At 38.6% G+C, this 26969-nt stretch overlaps 1 protein-coding gene across 1 annotated transcript in view; it reads right to left on the bottom strand.

Moving 5' to 3' along the window:
- Positions 1-26969, bottom strand: part of Cdh20 (cadherin 20) — a 224122-nt gene that overhangs the window by 50411 nt on the left and 146742 nt on the right. The window contains 5 exon segments of the mRNA XM_047526681.1: positions 3205-3392; positions 8727-8894; positions 11336-11455; positions 11963-12257; positions 20341-20727. Coding sequence (XP_047382637.1) covers positions 3205-3392; positions 8727-8894; positions 11336-11455; positions 11963-12257; positions 20341-20568 — 999 coding nt within the window. The 5' untranslated portion in view covers positions 20569-20727.

Raw genomic sequence — 26969 nt, 5'->3', positions numbered from 1 at the left:
TCTCAATGAGAATAAAATAAATTATAGTATTTTAATTATATCCAGATTAATGTGATGATTCAGAAGCTAATCTCAGCACATTTTGTGCTGTTTCAAGGTCATTGTGTGCTGGTTATAAAGATTTCTAAATGTATCTGTTCCTTTGCCGTATTTGCACCTTAAATAGAGAACAAGCATGTGAACTCATCCCTGCTTCCCTTGTAAAGCAGTGGTAATTCAGGTGTATGAGACAAGAGAGAATGAAGTTACTATAAACACATGTTAGTTAACTTGTACCATGTCTTAAGTTATGCCCTTGTTGTCTTATTGCTTTTGTCAAGGTCATCAATGACTTTCATGTTCCTAAAGTCTCTGGTTAATTTTCAGTGTTCTTTGATCTTCTGGGGCATTTCTCACTGGTGATCATTCCTCTCACACTACTCTGTGTGTATGTGTCTTTCTTTCTGTGTCTTTCTCTGTCTCTCTCTCTCCAGTACCATGAATTTAACTCAGGGGCACTCAACCACTGAGCCATATCTCCAGCCCTATTTTATATTTTATTTAGAGACAGGGTCTCACTGAATTCTTAGTGCCTCACCTTTGCTGAGGCTGGCTTTGAACTGAGATCCTCCATCTCAGCCTCCCTAGCCACTAGTATTACTGGCATGTGCCATCCTGCCCGGCAACCACTGTCCATTGATGTTTCCCTCCTGCCTTCCTGGTCTCTGCTCTTTTCTCTTGCTTGTACTTGATTTTCTCTTGACCTCTTTATGTTGGGTTCCTCAGGGCTCGTTTAATTGTTCCCTTTCAGTCTATACACAGCCTTTTGGTATTTCATTCTGTTTTATTTGCTTTGACCATCTATATGCTTATGACTCTCAAAGTCATATTCCTAGCCCACAACTCTTCTCCAGACTCCCAACTCCTGTAACCAAAGCCACTGTCCATCTTTATTTGGGTATCTAGCAGATGCTGCACATGTAATACATCCAGGATGGAATACCAATACTTTCCACCCCTGCCACCTGCTTTCCTTGGTGACTTCTCCATCTCAGTTAATGGCAACTCCATTCTTGTTGCTCAGTTGACTTTTTTTTTTTTTTTAAAATAGCCTCATGCAATCTTTTAAGAAATCTTATTGGCCCTACTTTCAAAATGTACCAGTCTCTTCCTATCACCTCATTCCTGCCCCCCTGGGACACACAAACCACCAGCATCATCTCTGATCTGGATTATTGCAGTGCCCACTCAACTGTTCCCTTGTATCTATCCTCACCCCTGTTTTTTCTCTTAGCACAGCCTACAGAGTAATTATATGATAAATGCCTAGTCATGTTGAACATGTTAAAAATCCTCCAGTTGTTTCCCACTTTACTCAGAGTAAAAACTGAAGTTCTCACAGTTAGCCTCTGAGTTCTTACAAAATCCAGCCCCTTCCTTACTTTTCAGACCTCATCTCCTAAGAGTTTCCCCTGTTACTCAGCCTTATAAATCCCCTTACTGTTATTGAAACACACGAGGCATGGGTCACTTCAGGGCCTTTCCATTAACTGTCCTTTGGCCTGAAACACTTTCTTCGATAGTTCCATGCCCATTCCCTCGTCTTCAGGGTGGCCATGGACACTTCTCACCAAAAATCATTTATAGGGTACCTTGCACAGGGGCATACTGTCAACCTGCCCAACTCTGCTGTGCTCCTGCTCATTTTAAGTCTTTGCCTAAATGTCAGTTTTATGGGAAGTCAATCCTAATTACTTATTTTAAATTTGAAGTCATTTTAACTCTCTTTATTGCACTTATTTTGTTCTAGTTTACTTCTCCCCTCGTAACAGTTATCACTTTAATACACTATTGACTGATTTCTGTTTTGTCTTTTTGCCTTTCCTGGAGTATAAGTTCCATGAGGGCGGAGATTTTGTGTATGTGCATATGTGTGGGGGAAGGTAGTTACTGGGGACTGACCCTTGGGCTTCACATGTGGAAGGCAAAGTTTCTACCACTGAGCTACATCCCCATCCCTTTTTTAATCAAAATTTTATTTTGAGACAGGGTCTATTTAAGTTGTCCATCTGGCCTTGAACTTGGGATTCTTCTGCCTCAGCTTCCTGAGTAGCTGGGATTGTTTTATTTTTTTCCTCAGATTGACTGCCTGGAACACTAGCTGGTACACAGTAGGTGAATAATATGTATTGAATAAATAACAAGTTATGGGTTTTAAAAATGTATTCAAAATAGAGAAGAATCAAACCAATGAATTTCTTAATGTATTTCATCAGATATTTATTTGTAGGTTGTTAAAACTTAAATTTTTATAAAACATTGTATCTTCCAACTGAGTTTATCCATATGTGCCTTATGCCATAGAGAGAATCAGTAGTTTATATTCAGAAAACTTGGCACCTTATTATGAAACAAAGGAGTTTAAAGTGAAAACAATTTTCACTAGCTATGTTTGATAAAACTTAAAAAACGTTTTTTCCCCAATACTGGGAATTGAACACAGGGACCCTTTACCACCGAGTTATATCCCCAGTCCTTTATTTTTCTGTTTTTGAGACAGTATCTTGCTAAGTTGTCCATGCTGACCTTGAGCTGTGATCCTCCAGTTTCAGCCTACCAAGTTGCTGGGATTACAGGCATGTGCCACCACACCTGGCTTGATAAAACTTTTTCAAGTTTAATTGGCATTTATGGATCTTTAAGAGGCAGTTAAAAAAATCTCTGTATGTTATTTACTGATTTAAAAATAATATCATAACTTGCTTTGTTATTTATTGTATACTACAATAAAAAAAGTTTGTGATTCAAATATTGACTAAGTCATTAACATCATTAGAGAATTAAGCTACAATAGTTTTTAAGTGGCTAAGTAGAGAGATAACATATTTGTCATATATATTTATCATAACCTGGTACCCTTTCTGTAAAATGATGGCACAAGGAGTAAAATGAGGTTTTTCTGTGTTGCCCACGTTGGTTTCTAACTTGAGATTCTCTTACTTTAGTCTCCCCAGTAGTTGGGATTAAGAGTCGAGCACCACCATGCCTGGGATTTTTTGTTTTTGTTTTTAATTATAGAAAGAGCTTTTACCAGAGGATTTATAACAACAAAGTTGGTTATAATATTCTAGATCAATAAATACATATCCATAGTACAATAACCCTGACTAGCATTTTATATATAAAGCATCCATGAAAATGATTTGGATAAAGGAGTTGGATTACCTTCTTCACAGTTATGATACCAACTTGGAAATTGGGATCTGTGTTAATGTCAAAGGCATCTGCACCATCTCCATCCACAATAGTGTATTTCATCTCTGCATTGATTCCTTCATCCAAGTCCTTGGCAAACACTCTCCCTACAGTGGAGCTAATTGGGGCTGATTCCAACACACTCATCTGATAATGTTCTGTGAGGGAAAGCAAGAATATGCATTGTCAATACAAAAAAAAAAGCTTATCATCATATCTTATCAGGCATTCTATGCAAAACATCTTTGTCTTTGTTCAAAAATTAAAACTTCAGTTTTATAAGATGAAAATTGAGGTTCACAGAGGCTAAGCAGTCATGTAGGTTATAACCTATATTGGATATCCAATAAAGAGGAATCAAAATAGCTTTTTGACTATAACCCTGAAAGCAGGACAGAATGAAAGCAAAATTATTGCTCATCCCAGTGAATCTGCCTAGAGTGGTGGGAAGTTCCTTGCTTCCTAGTCTTGTAGTACTCCATAATGAATGGAAATATTTCCCAAATGTCAGTTCCTTCTGAGAAAGATTGAAAACAACAAAACAGAATAAACACCCAACTTGTCACAACATGTACATATTTATTCTGTTTATATTTCTTTTCCTTGTTTGGTAGAATTGAACCCAGGGATCCTTACCACTGAGCAACATCTTCAGCCCTTTTTATTTTTTATTTCCAGACAGACTGTGCTGCTAAGAGTGGCCTTGAAATTGTGACCCTTCTGCCTTAGCCTCCCCAGTAGCTGTATATTTACATTTGAAATGCCCACATTTCCTTTCATGACCTGGTTGTTGTTTTGAGTGCCTGTCTCTATGACCATCTGCCTAGAACTGATGTAGAACAGTGATCTGTAGAGGAAGAGCCACGAAGAGCAAGTTCTACCACCTCCATTGTGTGGTCCATCAACATTTGCAGCTGGGTCTCTGTCTCACTCTTCATGGACAAAGCCCTGATGCTTCCTGCCTTCATATTTCAGATGGGAATACCAAAAATGTTCCCACATAGGTAAAAAGCTCAGAGTTGGTGACAATTTGCTTTTTGACTTGATATTCTGATTTACAATTAAAGTTTGTTCATTTTCATCTCTATGAAGTTGTATCTTTGCTAAATTACCTTCTCAGGGGCTCAACTTTTTTGATGTGCTTCATTATTTTGTCAATTATAGATTGACTAACAAAGGAAAATCATATAATCACAGTTTTGATATCTATGTGGTCTCTTTTATTCTAATATACATCATAAGCTCTGGGAAGCCTGGGGTATAAGGGTTTGTTTCACAAAGATTTGGGAAGGCTGACACCCCAGGTAGCTCACAGCACCCCACCATGTACAGGAGAAGAAATGATAGCCGTTTCTTACAAAAATGAGTCAGGAAATCTTTGTTGTACTAAACTGGCAGGCATATGGATTTTATGATCTCCTTCCATTCATTTCTAAAACCATTGATAGATTATGCTTTGCTATTGCAGAACTTTTCAGAAAAACAAACCAGCATTTGCCTACAATATTCTCCACACCAGGAAAGCTATATTGTGTTTAAAAATATACATATACTTTCTACATGTGATGTATTATATTGGAAATAAGTAACTTGAGATCTTGATATTTCATTATACTTGGTCCAATGAAAGGTGACTGAGCTTGCAATGTAAAAGAGTAGGCGTGTCATTTTGTCAATAGCCTACAATCAGTTATGGTAATATTTATGAAAAAAAAAAAAAAAAAACTAAGTGGAATTCCTACAGTGAGGAATTAAAAGAAAAAGGCAGACAAGTTCATCCAGATAGATTTTTGAAATAGAATGTCTGAACTTAGTTTTAGCAAATAGGGAAATATTTAATGATGAGTTAAAGATTTTGAAAAGTCCAAAAATAATGACCATCTTAGAGGAAGCAGTTAATATGTGAAGATTACATACAGAGATTTAAATTAGTTACATGTTTCTTTTTTGTCTTCCATGAAACATATTCCACACTTCTACTCTATTCCTAGATTCTCCATTATTACTAAACTTTGAAATAGTGAATACTCAAAATATATGCTTTCGAATGGCATTAAGATTTTGGTTTGAGGAGTGTTTTTGTTGGGTTTTTTGATCACAGAGATGAATACGCTGACTAAACCAGAAAAATGTTATTGTTTAGATATGAGGCATCCCCCAAAAGCTCATGTGTGAGACAGTGCAGGAATATTCAGGGGTGCAATGGTTGTATTTGAGAGTTATAATCTAATCAGTGGATTAATCCACTTTTGTGGATTAGCTAGATGGTAACTGGGCAGGTAGGGTCTGACCAGGAGGTAGGTCACAGGGGTGTGATTTTGGTGTTTTAATTTTGTCTCTGATAATAAAGAGACAAAAAAGAAGTGGAGGAGTGTGTGAGGAGGTTTTTGGAGGGTACAGATTTGAGTTGTAGGACTGTGGAACTAGCAGGAGAAGTGGAGTGGAACAAGTGAGCTCCCCTCTGCTTCCTGGTTGCCACGTCCTGAGCTGCTTTCCTCAGCTATGCCCTTATACCATGATGTTCTTCATCTTGGGCCCAGAGCTATGGAGTTGGCTAATAGTGGACTAACTTCTGAGACCTTGAGCCAAAATAAGGGGCGAGACTAAAACTCCAGGCATTGTATTATGTTATGCAGTTGTGGAACTGCCGTGTTTAGGGTGACATCCCTCAATATGTCCAAGTACATATGCTTTTGAGCTGTGTGATAACTCGGTTCTTCTGCCCTTAGTACTTCTATCAAAGATACCTGTTTAATTCCAAATTTAAGAAGTTAAGTAGTTCAAGGATTTTCAAGAATCTGCAGTGTACAGTGTGTGTAGTGAGTCATTCTGAGCTGTAAAGATTGACCACACAGGATCAGCAGAGTAACAGAAAGCCACTCCATATGGTATTCCACAGTCTTTTCTGTGATGTTCTGTGTTTCGTACTGTAGCACCAGTCAGCTTAGTAACCTACTTACTTGTACTGTGTATGAAATGCTTGCTAGTATTTGCCTTTTTCGGTCATGAATGCTCATGGGAACTTTGTGTATACCAGTTGCACGTAAATATTTGAGCTCTCTTCCTGAATTTACATAGATAAAATTGAAGGTTCACTTGGTTTGGCTGATTGAAAATGCAGCTTATTGAGCTGATAGTCAGGCTTGACTCTGTTTTCAGTTTTTTAAAATTTTTAACTAAATTTTCCCTGCTAAGTCTTCCACTGGAATTGTGTCTTCTGCTCTCACTTCTCCAGCTTACCCCCTTCAGGCATTTACTTTTCAAACTCAGGTCTCCATTTCTGGGCTTCATCCACCATCACAGCTCTGTATTTCCACTTTTCTTAAGGACGTCCAACCTGATTGTTCTGCTGTCACTTCATATGCAAATCTGAATCTCTCTCCCTCCTTTCCTGCCACTGGATCCATTAGCATCCTCCATTTCTATCAACAATACAATCCTTCTCTCTCTCAAACTTAAACCATTATTATCATCTTTGACTCCACCTTCTGCTTCATATCCCTTAGCTAAGAAATCAAGAGGCAGAAGTTTATGTTTTCATATTTGTTCCACTCCACTTCTCCTGCTAGTTCCATAGTCCTACAACTCAAATCTGTACCCTCCAAAAACCTCCTCACACACTCCTCCACTTCTTTTTGAAAAATATTTTCTATATAGTTATACATGACAGTAGAATGCATTTTGACATATCATACATAAATGGAGTATAGCTTCTTATTCTGGTCGTACATGATGTAGAGTACACAGGTCATGTAATCATATATGCACATAGGGTAATAATGTCCGATTCATTCTACTATCCTTCCTGCTCCCCATCCTCTCCCCTCCCCTCTGTCTAATCCAAAGTACCTTTATTCTCCACCGCCCCCCATTGTGAATTAGCATCTGCATATCAGGGAAGACTTTCAGCCTTTGGTTTTTTGGGATTGGCTTATTTCACTTAGCATAATATTCTCCAGTTACGTTCATTTATTGGCAAATTCCATTATTTCATTCTTCTTTAAGGCTGAGTAATATTCCATTGTATGTGAATGCATGTACATATATTTTGTATATATTATATATATATATATACATATATATATATCACATTTTCTTTATCCATTCATCTGTTGAAGGACACCTAGGTTGGTTCCATAGTTTAGCTATCATGACTTGAGCTGCTGTAAACATTGATGTGGCTGCATCACTGTATTATGCTGATTTTAAGTCCTTTGGGTATAAACCTAGGAGTGGGATAACTGGGTCAAATGGTGGTTCCATTCTAAGGTTTCTTAGGAATCTCCATAGTGTTTTTCATAGTGGTTGCACCAGTTTGCACTCCTACCAGCAATGTATGACACTCCTCCACTTCTAATGTCTGCTTTTGCCAGTCTATCCTGTATAATTAACTTAGGACCAATTAACTTAGCCTTAACTGGAAAAAAAGTTTAAAAAGGTTCTATAGGGAGGAAACAATGAAAAGTTTGAGTAACACTGATTTTAGTACTATTGGAAGCTGAAGCCCAGAAGGAAAATGGTTGTGTAAGAATTGCTCAAGGAAACTACACTCGAGATTTTATCTCACCAGAATGGCAGTTATCAAGAATACAAGTAACAATAAATGTTGGCAAGGATGTGGGGAAAAGGGTACACTTCTACATTGTTGGTGGAACTGAAAAGTAGTGCCACCACTCCAGAAAGCAGTATGGAGATTCCTCAAAAAACGAGGAATGGAACCACCATTTGACCCAGTTATCCCACTCCTCAGTATTTATCCAAAGGAGTAAAAATCAGCATACTTCAGTGATGCTGCCACATCAATGTTTATAGCAGCACAATTCACAATAGCTAATCTATGGAACCAACCTAGGTACCCTTCAACAGATGAACGAATAAAAAAAATGTGATACATACTTATACAAACACACATATATACACACATACACAATGGAATATTACTCAGCCATAAAGAATAATGAGTTTATGTCATTTTCTGGTAAATGGATGGATCTGGAGACTACTCTCATGATAACTGAAATAAGTCAATCCCCCAAAATACCAAAGTTTGAATGTTCTCTCCAACGTGTGACTGCTGACCCACAATAAGGGGGGTAGGAGGAGGGGAAGAATAGAAGCTCATTGGATTAGACAAAGGGGAATGAAGGGAAGGGAAAGAGGGGGGCTAGGGATATGAAAGAGAGTGGAATGAATTTGACATCACTTTCCTGTGTACATATATGAATACACCACAGTGACTCACCATCATGCACATCCACAAGACTGGGAACCTAATTAGAATAAGATGTGTTCCATGCTTGTATAAATATATCAAAGTAGATTCTCCTGTCATGTAACCATAAAGAACCATAAAAGAAAAAATAATTGCACAATGATTATAGGGAAGAAATCCAAGAATGATTGAATTTAGCAAACTGTCCTTTCTCCCTCACCTCTGTAACAGATGCATCCCTATGGCTTGAGATCTGTGCTTTGGTTGGTTAGGTACTCACTCTGGGGGAAGCGAGGTGGGTTATCATTGACATCTGAGAGGGTGATGTTGACTGTTGTGGTCCCAGCTAATCCCCCCAGCTGCCCTCCCATGTCCTTGGCTTGGATAATCACTTCGTAGTATTCTTTGGCTTCTCTGTCCATGTTCATGAGCGCGGTCCTAATTACACCTGCAGGATAGAAATGACTTTGTTTTTTAAAAACAAAACCATAAATGCAGTTTTTAACAGATTCACTTTTAGATTTCTCCCTTGTGCATGGTAAATGCCAAGAGTTGAGATGCATGTCACCTGTTTTATTAAACTTGAGGTAAAAATCCCAGCTTCAAAAAAGTGCCTCTGCAACAAATGTAGAGTAAGTACTAATCCAGCAGGAAGAACTGAAGGCTGGTTTCCTTTGGTGACATTACCCAAAGAGAACGGGAGGTGGCAGCAATGGTTCTCTTACAGACTAGGGGCATTGCAGTTCAAGGAGATTTCAGACTGTTCAGCCTCACCAAAGAAAACTGGGGCTTTGAGTCCAGAAAACAAAACCTCATAAGTTTACAAATCTGTGATTTTAGATAATTCTCATTCAGCTGTTTCTCTCTTCAGCCCCTAAAGCCCTTGTAATGTGAATAACTCTTTTAATATAACTTGCTCCTGTTCTGCCTTTTCCTGCCTCCATAGTACCTGTAAGGAGGGTTGGAATTCTCATCTGATTTTCCTTTTGTTATATATTCATTCTGTTTTGTTATGTTTTGCTTACCTCTGTGCTTCACTGAATTCTGTGAGCTTGGACATGAAAGATGCTCTGCAAGTTGTTTATTTTTACCTTGTATGAAAATGAAGTTCCCCAGATAGTAAGTAGCAGCATAGCAGTGTGATGATAAGGTTTCATTTAAGAAGAGGGATCTGAACCAAATCCACTAAAATGTGTTTTGATCCTGCCCAGGATGTACAGTAATGTTTTATCTTCCTTTTTAACCCTTCAACGTAGAAAAGTTGACTTCTAAACACTGGAGGTAATGATTAAGGGTGTGTTTGCTGCAGGTTTATGACATGACCCTTGGCTAAACAGGTCTTTTGCATGAAAAGGGAAGGGATTGGGAACAACCACCTGTCCCCAGTTTGCTCCCATAATATATTTATTTCATTTAGTAAGAACAACATTGTAAAGTGAAATATATAACAAATTCTTTTTTTTAAATGCCTCACGGGCACAGCAATAACTATCTTTTCATGTATTTTTTACCTTAATACTATAGATGCCCCTGGGAGTCGTCAAAATAATATAAGGTTCTTAGGACATAAAGGACATACTACCCTCCTCTTTCCTGTATTCTTCCTCCCCAGGGGCACCCCTTCATTCTCTCTTCCCCTGTGAGCAGAATTATTGAAGTCACTGTTTTAAAGACCTCCCTAACTGTGGTCTTTTTCTTTCCTCCTACTAATTTGTACTCCCTTGTTTTCAGCTTTTATGATACAGTTATCTGAATACTTGGCTACTCTTAGGAATTCTGGGGTAAAAAATTCTATCAGGTTGCTAATAATAGAAATTTTTTTTTCTTTCAAATAAAGAAATGACTGAGTGTTCATCATTGACTTTACCTCAGTTACTCTAAGTTTCTTTACTCATTTCCTTCTCTTAGGTCTCTGTTTTGTAAAATAGGAGTAAAATGCTTCCTATGTTTTTCACTAGTTTGTAAGATTATTGGGAGACTCAAGTGCAGTAACATTTATGAAAGTTACTGTATTTTAAAAGGGAGAAGGCCTGACACAGAGTAAGGTAATAATGATATAATAATCACTGTACTCAACTCAGATATATTTAAGGGACTCTTTCATAGATCAAAACATAGAAATGTTCTTTTATAAATGTTCTGGAAGCTGTACAACAGAGCTCTCAGAAGAGTTGAAACCAAAAACCCAAACTTCTGTTGGTTTGTCCAGTGTGTCCTTTCCTGCCACATTGCTCCTTATTCATTCAGTTTTCTCTGCCAATTTCCCTACTAGAGCTTCCCCATCAGAATCTTTCTTTCTTTAGGGGCCACATCCCATGTGCTCTTTCCTCCATCATCAAAACCTGTCTGGCCCAGAAGCCACTAATTCTGACCTTGTGCTCTTTAGTACAGAGTAGTTCAGTGGAAAGAGCATCAGACCACATGTCAAGGGACATATCCACAACCAGTTGAACTTAATTCTTTACTTCCCAGTTTCCTTATCTGATAAGTGGATGGTGATGGGCTGAACAATCCCCCAATGGCTCTTTCTGGTTTCAGAATCCATGATTCTAGTTCTAGAGTGAGTGTAGGTGAATGTGTTAGTCCTCTTAGGTCTTGTTGGAGTTTTAACAGACCTTAGTCCCTGGGACTAAATATATCCATGAACTTTATAGAGGCTAGCAAGATACTTTGCCTTTCCAGTCACCCTGCACACTGTGTATGCATTGTACTGCTCTCACCCACAGGGCAATGGTAGTTTGCTCTCTTAATCCTGAAGCTTATAACAAATCTTCTCTGGTTAACACACTCCCTGTAGAATCCTTGCAAAAGAGAATTGGGTCAAAGTGGTGGTTACAAAGGATTATGAAATAAAGAAAACACCTTTGAATTGACTCTTGCATCAGATACCTGTTTTGGAGTCCACAGAAAAATATGGCTGGCCCTGGAGAATACTGTACACCACCCGGGCACTGTTGCCATAGGTCGGGTCATCAGCATCTGTGGCTGTCACCTGGATAACAGAAGTGCCTGAGGAAAAGAAGGAAACCTGCTCAAGTACAGTTGCTGAAGACTTGATGCGATCCTGATTGGTCAGTCTTAGAGCATCTGTAGATATTATGTTTGCTTTATTGGCAGCGTTCCTTTCTAGCTCAGGCTTCCTTAACTCCTGTCTTCTACTTGTTTCACAAAATGATAGTTATTTGTGTGAAATTCTTAGTAAACAGCCAGTCATTGGGGTCTTCATTGTTTTTTTGATAATACCAAAATGCTTCCCCCTTATTAATCTAACACATGCATGTGCCAATCGATTGTTTTTAAAGAATCAGAACTAGAAGACAATGCATTCTTATCACTTAATGTGGCTGATTCTATGCCTAAGTAACTTGCTCTCTGCCAGAGGATTCAGTTGTCATTTTTGGTTCAGTTTTTTAATTTGCGAACTACTTTGCATTTTGTCTCCTTCTCTGTACCCACTTCTCCCACATAAGGTATCTGTATCTGCTGTTTGTGAGAGTTAGTGAATCACCACCTTACCCACAGGGGACATTTCTGGCACAGTGGCAACATAAGGTCCATCCAGGAACTTGGGCTCATTGTCGTTGATGTCTTGTATTTTGATGATAAATTCTGACTCTGGCTCCATCGGTCGACCTGTCCGCCTGTCCAGCGCTTGAGCCCGTAAAGTGTACTGGGCTCTTTCCTCTCGATCAAGCCTCTGAATAGCGTGGATGTCACCAGTAGTGTCGTCAATGGTAAACACTATGCCTGCGCCTTCTCCAGAGAGGATATATTTGATGGATCCGTCTCCCCTGTCCATATCTGAATGAAGCTGGGGAAGAAAAAGCACCAAGATCTCTTTGGATATGAACTTAGGACCTCTCTTCACACGGATTTTTTTTCACTTAAATATTTAAAAAGTTTGTTTACAAAGAACTAGTAAGCTTTGATTATGATTGTATCAAAGGGCAAATAGAGATTGGTTAATTTTTTTTCTGTATCATATTCAGTATCCTGAACATATTGTTTTTAAATCTCCTTGAGGAATACAGAAAACATCTTGAAAAGTGTAGATTCTTTTTTTTTAACTTATTTTTATTGTAAACAAATGGGATACATATTGTTTCTCTCTACATGAAGTAGAGGCATACCATTTGTTTAGTAATCATACATTTACATAGGGTAATAGTTTTTGACTCATTTTGTTATTTAAGTGTAGATTCTTGATGTGTGAATAAGTAATTCTAATAAGGAGGAATCTTTTCCATTGAAGAAGAAGAAAATGAAGGAGGAGGGCAAGGAGAGCCTAGATAGATTAAACATTTTAAAGAATTGATATCAATTAATTTTTGGAATATCAAAAATTTTTATGTTGACTGAAAAATTGATGAAGTGATTCATTAAGAGACTAAGTCTACTATATGGAAATATTAATTTCCAGTGACTCTTGCAAGTCTTCATTCCTGTTACCCCAATTTGGTGTATTCATTTAGTAGGACTATGCTTGCCCATGTGTTTCACATGTCAAATGGAATTTACCTGCGGTTAAGTTTTTTTTTTTTTTTTTTTACATCAGTGTATCTCTCCTTTTGATGGGACTTGACCTTGAGTTCATAATTGAATCACTTAAATCTCTGTGTATGTGTATTTGAGTTAGGGACATTCCTTTATCTGCCCATTCAACTATGTTCCTCCCAGATATTTTAGTAATAATACTGTAAAGGAGTCTTGGAATGCTATTTATAACTCAGGTCTAGAAGCACAGTTCTACCTTAATAATTGTAGATAATGAGTGTCAAGAAGCCTAGAATTTTGTGCTGTCTTATGGGTAATGGTCTTTTTATAAAGGGGACAACAAAAAATTAGTTAAATTTAATCAGCATTACTAACTCTGTTTTTGCCTGCACTGCTAACACTGCATAGTTCAGTGATGGAGTTCATGAGATTAATTTATAAAACAGACAACCAGTGTTAAGCTTAGGGCAGGGAGCTAAATGTATATGACCCGTACACTGTCTGTGTCAGTTGTGAACTGAATGCCCTTGACAAATTATTTACTGTCTGTAACCTTTAATTCTTCACATTATAAATGGAAAACAGTAGTAATACTTGCTTTGAAGGGTTACTGGGATCATTAGAGATTAATGTACATAAACACAGTGCCTTTCCCATAACAGCAACACTGTAAATGGGGCTGGTTAGAATGATGATACACCTGCAGAGAGAAAAGGGTATTAACATACCCACTCTTCCCTTCTTGCATCAGGCCTTCAGGAGTATAGCCAAGAAGGCAGAAGCAGCCTACAGGCTTTTAGTTGTGGTAACTTGATGGCTGCCTGAAGCACTAGGGGGGCTCTTTCTCTAAGGACCAACATACATGGGCACCAAGAAAGTACCTGGAAATGTATTCACAACATCCTCAGACAGGCATGGCTTTGGAAGCTGTGACTGGCTGATTGTAAACTGACTCGTGGCCAAGTCCTGCAGGCAGCAATTTTGCTGCCTAAAGGAAATCATCTGTGTCTTATCCAGAAAGGGGAAGTAAGAATAAAACTGACCAGAAAAATATAGCTGTGGGTTTTTTTTTCTCTAAAAGTATTCTATGTAGAATATGACGTTCTCACCTTTCCTCACTTCACATACAGTATTATCACTATTTTTTTTTTACAACTCAAATCTTCTCTACTTATGAAGTTAAAAAAAGCAAAAGTACCCAGTTCTTAGTGTGTAGAATAGAAAGATATTTCATTTGGACCTGTGTACAAAGAAATGAAAATCTCTTCCATATGGAACTGTGCTCTCTGGTAGAGGAATGGAATTAGGAGGAGGACAAAGATATCAGGATGTTTCTTAAAGAGAAAAGCGTGTATGTGTTTGCTTATTGTGTGTGTGTGTGTGAGAGAGTGAGAGAAAGAGGGAGAGAATTTTTAAGGCATATGGCATAGGACTTGAAATAAACTAATTTATGGCATGATAGATTATTGAAGTTGGGGCAGGGACAGAAATTGATATAAAGTATGAACCCTGGATTGTTTGAAGGGTTCTTTTAAATCTAAAATGTTTTGGCCTGAGACTTCAAAAATCTGTACTTTTTTTAGTTGTAGATGGACATGATACCTTTATTTTATTTGTTTATTTTTATGTGGTGCTGAGGATCAAACCCAGTGCTAGGCAAGCCTCACATGTGCTAAGCAAGCACTCTATCATGGAGCTACGCCCCCAGCCCGAGAATCTTAAAGCGCTAGGCACACTGTGATCCTTATGCTGAGGACCAGTGCTGTGCCCTTGAAGAATGCCTAACAAACACCAGAAGCTCAGGTCACTGCTGCCGAGGAGAAGGTCCTGACTCCTGTGGCTGATTAGACTGTTTGATGTCCAGTGCAATCTGGGCTGAAGCTCAGCTGTGTTGTCTTTGCTTTCCTCTGTACTGGGAGAGGAATTCCAGGTACTCCCTTGACGGTAGGGTCATGTGACCTTCGTCATGGTGTGGGCCCTGACATGTAGTTCATGCTCAATAAAATTTTATTGAAAGAATGGTGTTGGGTCAGGGCTAAAGCTTTTTTGGAGCCATGTTGCCTTTTGTTTTAAAAGAGCTAGCATCTTCATGGTGGCTTCTCAGTTGTGTGTTTGCACATTTGCGAGAGAAGGGAGGGAGGATGAAGAGAGGAAAGACTCCCACAGAAAGGCAGAAGAGGCCTCTCATGGGCACGAGGAGCATCAGCTTATGAAGGGGTGGGGGTGTGCAGACCTTATGCAGAACTGATTTCTGAGGAATAATATTAGTTCAGGATTTTGTCAGGGAACAACCTACATAGTTATTTTAACAGACAGCATTGATTGTCAAGGACTGAAAAGGCAAGAGGGGAACATTGAGGTATCAGAATGATAGTAATTCCAGGTACTAAGGCCCCTTTGGCAGGGTAAACAGGAACAGGGGTTGGAGCTCCCACATTTGGAGGAGGCACCTTGGAGACTGGACCAGGCCTCTGAGTAGAGTGAGCTGCTCCTGAACTGGGGCCTCAGAACTTAGAGGAGCTCACCTCTGTCCAAGTCCTGCAGACTTGTGGGACTCAGTTCTGGTATTGCTGAGTGTGTGATGGGACTGAGTGAAGAAGCCTCCAAACTAGAACCAACTGCTGGGAAAGCAAAGGAGCCAGTCCCTTCTCCACTTCCAGCCTCTCATCCTTCCTCTGGTATGTTCTAAGGGCAGAACCCATGGAGAGCCAGTTGGAAAAAGAAATTGTGGCTTGCAGAGTCCCATCACAGATTACAAGGTGAAGTATGGAAAGGTGATTACCAGGGTGAGACGCTAATGAGCTTAAAACCAACACAGAAACACATGGAATATTGGGGTTTACTGCCAGAGATTACATATTTGGTTGCAAAAATTCAAAGAGGGACATTAATAGCTTTTCTTGAAGTCACTCAAAAAATTGGTAGTATAATGAAAATGTTTTATATTTATCCCTATTTAATCCAACTAACATTGAATACCAGCTATTCAGAGGAAGGTAAGGGGTTCACACGCTGGAGGTAGCAGCACACAGTTATGTATGTCTCCCCCCCCAAGAAAATCTAGACAGAATAAGACAGCTGATATTTATCCTAATAATTCTTTAGTCTTTAAGACCTTTATCCAAAGGAGTAGTGAATGATGGGAAGTACATGCAGATTCTCAAAAATCTTCATTGATTTGGGATTTTGAAAACAAGCATAGTAAGCTGTGCTCGGGCACATGCCAGCAATTTCAGAGGCAGGAAGATTGTAACTTGGGCAAGTCAGCAGACCCTGCCTCAAAAGTAAACGAAGGGCTGGGGGGCGGGTATAGTTCAGTGGCAGAATAACCCTGGGCCCTGGTTCAATCCCTAGTACCACACCAAAAAACAAACAAAAGCATATGTAAAGAAAAAAAACAAGAGTTTGTTTTCAGAGTGCTTTGTGATGCTCTGGAAGTTCAGTAAGTTCTACAGTTGTGGTTAGTGTAGGCATGACTTGGACTCAGATTCCTGTAAAAGCACAGGCTCTCTGCATCTTCTCTTTGGATATGTCAATATAATCTAGCTTTAACTCACACTGCCTGTCCCAGGAAAGCCCAGTGTGGATATTATAAGGCCACACCAATTACAGTTGATAATTGTTGCCATCTCCTTCCTGAAATAAGCAAACACTCTGGCAGGCTCTCTAAATAGACATCTTCTGGAGCTCAAGGTGACAAGTTGAATGCTCCAGGATAAAGAGAATGAAAGGTGGATGAATTTTCTTTCAAAAGAAAGTGAAGGGGAATGTATTGCTCTCTTCATGCCCAGGTAACATGCCCAGGGCAGGGTAAAACCTTCCCCCACTGCTGGTATACTGATTGGACCAGATGACTACTGAGCTGCGTGATTGTCCTGTGTCCAGGTGGAAGTAGTCAGGATAGGATGGGCACTCAGCTAAATCCTCCCCAGTGTCAGTGATAAAAGGTTCAGGAAGCAGTCAGGCTGGTTACATGGCTGATCTCCCTGTGTGTCTTCAAGGCTGAGTCTAAGGTCACTCACCACATGAAGAGTAATGTGAAGGAAATCCTATGACTTTGGTGTAAGAGTGATAGATGTTTTGATCCAGGCTTTACCTGGTATCTGGAGTATAACTGGACAAGAATGTTACCTTGCCAAGCCTAGTTCCTTAGGTTAATTATATTTGCCTCACAATATTGTTATAGTGATTAAATGACCTGCTTCAGGTGAAAGCAGTACTGTGGCAGTCCAGTAAAATTTTAGCTACCTTGTCTTTCTGCATCTTTGTGTGAGCAGTTCTATGGTAGGTCTGGGAGGTGTAGACAAGATTGGAGAGCAAATCTCAGTTTCTGTGCTTTAAAGGAAAGAAGAGAGTCCTAAACTGTATAAGCACATAAAGCAATTACTTGATCCAAATGTACTTTCTTAAATTTATTTTAGCAATAGCCATGGAAGAAATGTCTTAAAAATATCAAGAGAGTAGAAGTCTTTGGAATTCTGAGTACATGGAAGATGTGTTCATGATAAAAGTGACTTTTAAGCTGAGCCCCTGAAGAATTTGAATGTGACTTAAGAGAAGAGGTGATAGCATATCCTTGGCAGGACAGTGGCAGGGGCATACATCTGGAGTGAGGACATATGTATTGTGTGGGCCTGTAAGGAATCTGGCTTGGGTGGAATGATTTGAGACATTGTGAGAGAGGGTTGGATGAGGGAGGAGGAATCCTTGAACCTTGTGCCAGGAGCTGTGCTAAGCATTCAAGAGCTGCAACGCTTTCTTAATCAGAGGAGCAACGTGCTGGAGAGGGTGCTTTGAGGATGTAAATGTCCTGAGTCCTGAAAGAGGCATGGAAGGAACTTCATACCGGGAGACAGGCAGTGCCGGCTCAGTTAATATAATCAAGAACAGAGGATAGCAGTAATGACAGAGTTTGGAGAGGAAGAGGTGACTCAGTGAGACTGGCAAGGAAGTATTGACAGATATGGTGACTAATTGTACATGAAGGATAAAGAAGATAAGAAAAGAGAAGTGAAAGAAACTCACAGGTTTTGAGGCCACGGTATTTGTGGCTGCATTAGGTATGCATTAGGAAGTTGCTAAATTCCCATAATGAACTCCCTGTACTACTGCTGCTGCTACTTACTTCTACAAGGTCATGATGATTAAAATTTCACTCTGGACCAGGTACTGTGCTAAGCATTTTATATACATTATCTTATATAATTGTTACTGTGACACAAGGTGCTCACTTATTTATCCTCTCATTAAATATTTTTTTGAGCATCTTGTATGTGACAGATGCCCTGTTAGACTTTGGAGATAAAATGGGAGCAATATCCTTCCCCTTATTTATCTTCTGGTCTAGTCAGGGACTTCAGACAATGAACTTTTAATTGAAAAATAAATATTGCAGATTATGATTAGAGCTGTGAAACAAATGATGGCAAGAAGTAAATGAGGGGCTCCCAGTGAGAATGGTCAGGGGGAAGGAGAAAGAGGAGCCAACCTGGGAGAAGCCAGAGAAGAGCATTTAATTATGGAGGAACAACACAGGAAACACTTGACAAGTTGTAGGAGCTTCCGAAGGTCATGTCTCTGAACAGGAGAATAAGGCCAAGAGTAGCATAGGTCATGACTGGACGCCAGAGGCAGGCTGGATCTGTAAGCTATGGGGGTTTTTGGAGGGCCTCCTTCCCTTCCAGTGGGAGACATCAAAGAGATCTGAGGACTGATGTAATCTGATATACTTTAAAAATATCACATATGGAGAATATGTAGCAAAGAAGTGCAGGTGTGTACAGGAGACTAACAGGCTAAGAATTTGCCAGGTGAGGATAGTCATGGAAGTAGAGATGAGAGAGTTGAAGGATTTTGGATTTATTTTTGCATAGGACTAACAATTTGCAGATGGAGAGAATGTGGCATTTAAGGAAAGGGAAGAATGACCACTAGATTTTTGTTTTTTTGAATACGGTGATGGTAATGCTGAGATAGGGAAGACTGGAGCAGACTAGGTTTGAAAGGAATAGCTAGAGTTCCTCATTAGACATGATATGTTTTAAAGACCTATGAGTCATAAACATGGAGAGATCACATATACAACAGGAGTTATGAGTCTGAAGCTTAGATGGGTAATTTTAGTCAGATGGAGATTTTACACTTATTGGCATAGGGATGGTGTTTAAAATCACAGGAGTGGCTCATTGCATCTGGGAAGGAGTGCAAATGGAGAAGAACCCAGGGTCAACTGAACAAACCCAGCAAATGAGGCTGAGAATAAAAGAGGAGAAACAGGATTGTGATGGTCACCATGTTGGCAGAGGAGAGAGAGTTGGGAAGGCAGGATGGATGAGGAGTCTTTACAGCCATCATAAGAGGTTCCATACAATGAGGTCATTGGATTGGGCAGTAGGTAGGTCCTGAGGGGTGAAAATAGTGCAGTGGTAGGGACAGAGCTAGGCAACAGGGTTAAGAATTGTAGAGAGCTCAGGCAGACAACTTTTGAGAAGTAGCAACCCTTGAATTCTTTCATTCTCCTCATTGGACAGTTGAAGAAACAGGGCTAAGAGGACTTGGTGACCTATCCAAAGTCTTTCTGGAAGTACGTGGTGAACCTGGGCTTTGAACCACAGCTGTTTGAGTCTGAAACCCATGTTTTTAGCTTTGGTGCTAAATAAGTGTTTTACATTACCATTTAAATGAATTATTTATTTTCTAATTAATTCCTTGTCTCCCATTCTCTCTCACTTGGTTGCTTTCACAAAATGGTCTCTGATTAACATCCAAATAAAGTAAACACAGTAGAGAGCCAGGATTAAAAAATGAAATGATCATAGATAAATCAAAGGAATTCAAGCATAAAGTGTATAAATATATTCATTGTCTCCATTTATCCTAAAGCACATGCTAGGATATCCTGAAATGGAGAATGTTTTATTCTTTTTTTTTTTTTTTTTTCATTGAATTTGGGCCTTAGGCTATACCTGTGGACATGCTTTGAAAAAGCAAAACAAAACAAACAAACAAAAAGAAAACAAAGCATAAAACCTCTTCTTTCCCCTTCATGTTTCCCTTTCTCTCTTCTCATCCTGTCATTCCCAGGGGCTGCAACTGCCCCTGTTGGGACTGAAGTGACTCTTGGAGGGTGTGAGGCATTTTCTCCAAAACCCCCATTCTTGTTCCTATCACCTTGAACAGAGGGATGGACAAGGAGAAAAAATTTTCCTTTTTAACTGGTGTCTGACAGAGCAAAAGCTGTATTTAATACTTGACATGCTAGGGGTCAAGTAACATGCCACTAGTTAAAATTTTTCTTAGACCTCAGACACAGGCTTAGGTGAGCATTCATGCTCAATTTGTATATTCAGTTGCAACATCAGATATGCTGACAATTTATCTTTCTACTGGGCACATCTTACCTTGCCAACATACAAAGGGTCAGTCCCAGTGTATTCTTCCAGAACGAAAAATTGGTTCCAAACCCAGCTTCTCTTGGTTCGCTGATGTGACTGTGGTTTGTCTGAAAGGAGTGCTTCTAATTTGCTTTGTGGTGTTGGGTTGCCCGAGAGAACGGTGGTTGTAAGGTCCATCAATCCCCAGAAGTATAAGGACATGCCAAGTCCAAGCCAGCTCTTTGCATTGCTCATTCTACCAGAAGTCCACGTGGGATTGCGGGATTTCAGAAAGTAAAGTATAGGACGATAAGCCACTGGTACTCGAGTATTTTCCAAATTAAAAAGTTTATTGGGCACCGATGCTTCCCATGTAAGATCCTGATTCAAGTCAGTCTGCTTGAAGTTAACTTCCTGTCAAATTAAGGAAAACACAGTGTGATGATGTCCAATTCTTTTCCTGTGGGCTGGTTGCAGGCTTTCAAGAAATGTCAGTAAATATTAGTTTTCTATTCAAATGAATTAAAGAGTCGACTAGAAATGTTTCCATTGGATATAATATTTTAATACAAAGAAGACCACACATTTTGTTGTAATCAATCCCAACCCTTTCGATATGGATTCAGTGGGACTAAAACTAGTGAATAGCTTTCTTCTCAGTGGTAACTTAACTGGAGGGTATACTGTATTATCGATTGGTTTGGAAATTAATGATATGTTTTTTGAAATAGTTGTACTCAGCCTAGACTTCTGAACTCTTAAAAACAGTGTTCACTTCCAAATTTAGTTAATAACTAATATTTCATAGCTTTTCTTGGCTTATTAAAATAATAGTAACAGTGCCCCTCCACCTGTTATCTTGTGCGTACCTCTGTTATTGATAATGCTTGCTAGGAGTCTTAGGCTTCATTTCTAAGCAGCCGCGGATGACTTCTGACTTTAATCATTCTCTGAGCTCATGAGAATTCAAGTTTCACACTCTAGTGCTTCAGCTTTGAAGCACTGATAGGGGCTGCTAATGTGACCTCTGTAGGACCTTGAATGGTCAGTTAATCATCATGTCCTTCACAACTGACTTCAAAGTGCTATTAGTCACATGCCACTGTGAGTGAGCTAAGAATCTATCCAATAAAGTCCCTTTCCTGACCTGAAAGACTCATTTAGGCAAACGGATGTTAACTTCTACCCTGGGGACATCTTTCATCAGTCAAACTTCTTTTGTTGCTATGAAGTCAGATTTAGCTGGTGACCTCACTCCTGGGCTGTGACCTCATCAACCTTTTCTTCCCTTACTTGGTTGGGTTTAATCAGGTGGCATAACTCAAACTATTCTGTCAAAACAACCAATATGTTTTCTTGGGCTAATTATATTTACTGTTAGTTTGAAGAACTGCTGTCATGTATTAGAACAAATATGTATGCTTGGGGAATTTAAGGTCTGTGCAACTAAATAATTTTCCTTTTCTTGAAAGAGACTTAAAATGAATGCATTGATCCTAACTCATTTCCCACCTTCCACTTGTCATCATCAGAACTGGTTTTAGCTTTCTGATATTCACTATTTAAATATATCTTATAAATGTATTATTTAAAAATATCTTATAGTCATTTTGTACAATATGTCATTTCATTTCTGTATAAGAAATCAGTTCTGTATGAGAACTGATAAATAGGAAAAGCTGGAGAACAATTTTTGTAAAAGAATGGGAGGACATGCTCCTTTTGAGTTCTAGCTCTAAAGACAGTTGAGAAAAAGCAAGTCAAGTGTACCTTATGTTTGTTAATAAAGAACAGTGATGTGCTGGAAGGTGGGTTACCAAATATTAGCAGTTCTCTATCTCTTTGTAATGGTAGATGGAACCCAGTTCATGTTTCTATGATTCCTTTCTTAAGAGGATGTTAAGGAGGTATTCTGGAAGAAGAAACCTTTACCAGGAGTTGAACTGATGAAACAGACTGGTGAGAAACAGCTATGATGTTTTAGGGACCTAGAAGGTAGACTAAAGAGAAATAACTAACTAGTTATCTAGCTGGCTAGCTATTAGCAGAATACTGCTCTTGGCAGAAAGAATATTCCAATTTTTTAGGGCACAAACTTACCTATAAATTTCTCAAAACACAGTAGACGAAGAGTTAGATAGTTTGGTTTCTGGTTCCATGTTAACTTCTTATGTGTTCATTTCTTTTATCAAAATTATGATTAGAGCTCTGTTAGTTGACTGTTAATTACTCCCCCAATTTAGTTTCCTATTCTGTTAAATAGGGACATTAATTCTCCTACCTATTTCATTGGACTATCAGAGGATCTGGTGGAATGATAATGTCGATGAACGTGCTTTGTTAATGATGAAGGTGCCAACTGAAATTTGAATAGTCTCACAAATTATCTGGGTCATGTATGAAAATAATGGAACTGAGCCTATAATATATTTCATAGGTATCTTTGGTACCAACATTTGGAAAGGCCTTTATTATAAATGTATATCTCTTACTCCATAAATCTATACATCTGTAGTAAGTAGTTTGGTAGCAGATTCTGGCTTAGCCTAATTCTGTAATAACCACACATTGCTTTTTTATCTGAGGAAATTTAATGAAGGGCTAGTTACGAAGGGCTGGAAAACCCTTTAATAGTAGGGATAATTCTTCCATGGATTGCATTTATCAAACATTGGATGTGTGTGTGTGTGAAAGAGAGAGAGAGAGAGAGAGAGAGAGGGAATTCTGCTTAATGATTTTTCTTTATTGTGTGAGTTATATATTTTGCCTAGGCACTCATATTAGTTATTTTCTTTGGCCAGTTTTAGCAGATTTCTTTGGATGTAAGTGTGCATGTGGGTGTGTGGTTGTGTAAGCATTCCCTATTCTGTTTCCACTGTCTAAATTTCATGGATAGAGTGAATTTTGGTAGATGTAAAATACTGCCCTTTTTAATTTCCCATTTTTTACAGACTAGACATACATTCTTGACAATTAAACCCCCGTCTTCACCTGTAGGTGTGATCTGAAGAGCTCAAAAAAAAAAAAAAAAAAAAAAAGCATTCATTGGAAACTTTGTGATGAATATTTTGTAGGCAGTTCAGTTGCCTCAGCTTTCATCTCCCTCTCTTGCTCACTTGGGCCTCCTACATACTTGTGCAAAGTTCTTATTCCTTTTCACTGAACACATATAAAAGTGACTTTGGGGTCTTTAAGGTCTGCAGAGCCCTTGGTGATCCTGTGAGAGCTGATAGTCCCTGGATGTCTCAAATTCAGTAACCAAAACTGCTGTGCCTGTTAACTCTTTCTACATTAAAGAAATTAATAGAGACAGTTGATAGGACATTGTTTCTGCTTCCTCAGGGTGAAATGCATGAAAAACACTCCTCACGCACCTTTTTAGAAAGTAAAAGCTTGGTTATACAATAATTACATATTTTTATCACAATTAAACCTGCTGTTATACAAATGAAAGGAAAATCAGTTCTATCAGAAATACTAACCAGTTTGTAGGTATTACAATTGAGATAGTTCTCATATTCATGTTTTTTTTTGTACAGATATGAATAGATTATGTGTTTGGTAGGTAATTGTTGTTCTTATAAAGGAAGAAACTGATCTATGAATATTCGTATATATAGATCTGCTTTGGAAGACTATACATAGCACATGAGAATACATTAGTGGAAATTTGACTTTTGCGTTAAATGAGTCTTAAAAGAACCCCCCACCTCTGCACCCCAATCCTTCCTAAAGAAAGCGAACAGCTTGATAATGAACACAGTTGGAAGAAATTAAAGTTGTATGTAAAGTGTGCTCTCAGTAAATTGTTTATTTTGTTACTTAAATTCATTGCGATATTGAAAATGTAGGGGGGAAGAGATGGTTACTGCTTTCTCCTTGAAATGAACTGGGTTTTTATGGTCTTCCTCTGATTTCTTTCGTCATTATTCCAGCTTTCCTGAGCTTTTCATGTTTAGTGGAAGTACTATCCAGAAAAGCTCTAATGACATCTCTGTAGACGTAGCCAGCAACTCTGATAGCTACTCCTCATGAGAAGGTGGAGTGTTTAATGTTCTGATGTGGCCTAAGGGAAAAGTATGCAGTGGTGTCATGGTTTTAGGCAGTTAAACTTCTTAAGTTCTCACTTTCACTTGTAGAAAGAGCCTCAAAAATGCACTTAAAAGGAAAAAAAAAAAGACTTTATGAAGATCTTACCTGTTACTGTGAAACATGTCAGTTCAATAAGGTACATCAACATTAAATCAGAATACAAAAAACTCTGCCACAGCATTATTCTGCCTCACAATCAAGGATCTCTCTTTAGAAATATGAACAAGTTCATTTTACTTAGGAGTCAAATCTTTTAATACAGATTACAGACTCGCAGAGAATGACATAGGTGGTCACAGTATAGAAGGGAGTGAAAGTTCATGTGATAGGTAATATTTGTGTCTCATGAACAACAATATTTTCATTATGGAATTTCATAAAAAATATTTTCAGTGTCTTTGTAATCAAACTTTGAAATTTATAGTTTTTGTTTATGTATATCTGTGTCAATGACCCAGATCTGCTACCAGATCTGTTTTGGGAAGGGTGTATATATAACTTTGTGAGCTGAAAGGTGAGCTGATTCTTTGACCAGAAGACATTTTCATTTACAACAGTGTTTCCATCCATCTCTGTTTCTTACTCAAAGGCAGTCATTGGATGAGGAGAAGCTCCATCCCTCATTGTGGCCATCAACTCATCAGCCTACCCAAAACCTCTTCTCTGCGAAGGTAGCCAACTCTCAGCAGAGCCAGAAGAGTTGCCCAGGTACTAGATTTCCTGGATTTTGAGTTGTGTTCTTACCTCCATTCCCCATTTCAGGCCTCACCTGCTTCACAGCACTCCCTTTTGCCAACTCAACACTTCTGAAATGGGATGTATTTTAAAATAAGTGTATACATATTTAATGTACCCATATTTTCTTCATTTACCATTCAGAAGTTGTTAATAGACTGATGGTGTATATAGAACTATATGAGGAATTATGATATTACTTAATGAACAAAAGGAAAAATGAAGACTACTTAATTTCTGTGGTGATTTCTTGGAACAGGTAGTTGTCACTCTTGCTTATTCAAATTTTGGCTATTTAATTTTCTATTCTTTCTTCTCCAAGTTCCTCAAACACTGGAAATCCTGAGACTAAGATTCAGCTTTCATAGTGTCACTCAAACTATTGTCAGTTCCCTTTCCCCTTCCCAAACTCCTCCTTACTCTCCCTTTCTTTCCCACAACCAAGCTAGTTTATGGGACGGAGTGCTATCTTCTAAATGGAACTGTGGGTTTGCCATGGTGGGAAGAAGGTTCAAGGAGGCTTAATTGAAGTTGAGGAGTAATATCTAGTTTTATGGAAGGACAGGATATAAGTGTGCTTGTGTGCATATACAGATGAGAGGAATAGAACAAACAAACACAAAAGGAGAAGAAAACTTGAATTATATAATTAAGAGCTGGCTTTGAAAAACCCGATTGGTTCCATCCTAAGACCTGCTCTGTGTCTCCTGTGTGCATGTTGACCTTCTAGCTATAAATTCCCTTGCTTGGATCATGAATAAAGGCATCCCCACTTACATATCCTTCTGCTGGAGTTCATGCTTAATTTCTCTTCATTCTCACTATAATCATTTTTTTCCAGTTGAGGGTACCCTGTCTTTCCTTCCTTAGCCTCCAAGAATAGCAAATAGATTCTTACTGATTCTTTCACACATACTTAGTATCTAGTAAATGTTTTAATCCTCAAGGAGCCACGAAGTTTTTGACCTACTTTACCATTCCTCTGGTTTTCACTTTTAATCAAGCTTATGAAAGTACAGCCCAGTCCATGGGCAATTTCTTTGACTACAGTCAGACAAGAATGATCACTTTTGATTTTTGAGAATTGTCCCACATGGTCACTAATTTCTCATCTTATGAGACATTGATAATTGCATTAAATTTGTGCTTGTTCATTTAACAAGCATGTATTCTAAATGTAATTCTTAGGTTAATGTTCTTCTTTGATAAGAAGTTGCAAATAATTGCTATACAGTATTTTCTCTTTATTTCTTTGCCTTTGTATAAAACTTTAGGAAGGTAGGGCAGTGCCATAGTCTTTCCTGGACCACAGAAATTCACCAATAGGAAGTAGAATTTGGAGAACAGATAAGTTTACTGTTTAAAATTGAGATTTAAGTCTTCAGTATCAAATACATTTAATCAAAAAATGTATTGAGTTTGCATTTCAGCCCTACCACTTACTATCTGTGCAGTCTTGAGCAGGTGACAAACTCCTTCCATGTTAGTTTGTCATCTACAAACTATAGATGATTATAGACTCTATTCCATAGGGTGATTGTAAGTATTAAGTGAGAAAATAATCATGAAACACCTGGCACAGTGTTTGAGAGATGGTTAGTTTTGTCCCTGAAAAACAGTAGTTGCTAAATAAATGTTAGTTCCCTTTCTCTCCTTCAAGGAGTTTACAGTACTGGGGGAGATGCTACCATGGACAGTGGAAGTAGAGATAGTAGTCAGAATAGGCATAGGAGTAGTAGCACGGCTATTGATGATGATAGTATTGTAACAGCAGCCGTAGGTAGTAGCACAAGCAATAGCCGCGGAAGTAATGGCCTGGAGTGATTATT

This window comes from Sciurus carolinensis, chromosome 15, assembly GCF_902686445.1.
Source record: "Sciurus carolinensis chromosome 15, mSciCar1.2, whole genome shotgun sequence".
Taxonomy (NCBI): domain Eukaryota; kingdom Metazoa; phylum Chordata; class Mammalia; order Rodentia; family Sciuridae; genus Sciurus; species Sciurus carolinensis.
This window is presented reverse-complemented; position numbering and strand designations above follow the sequence as displayed.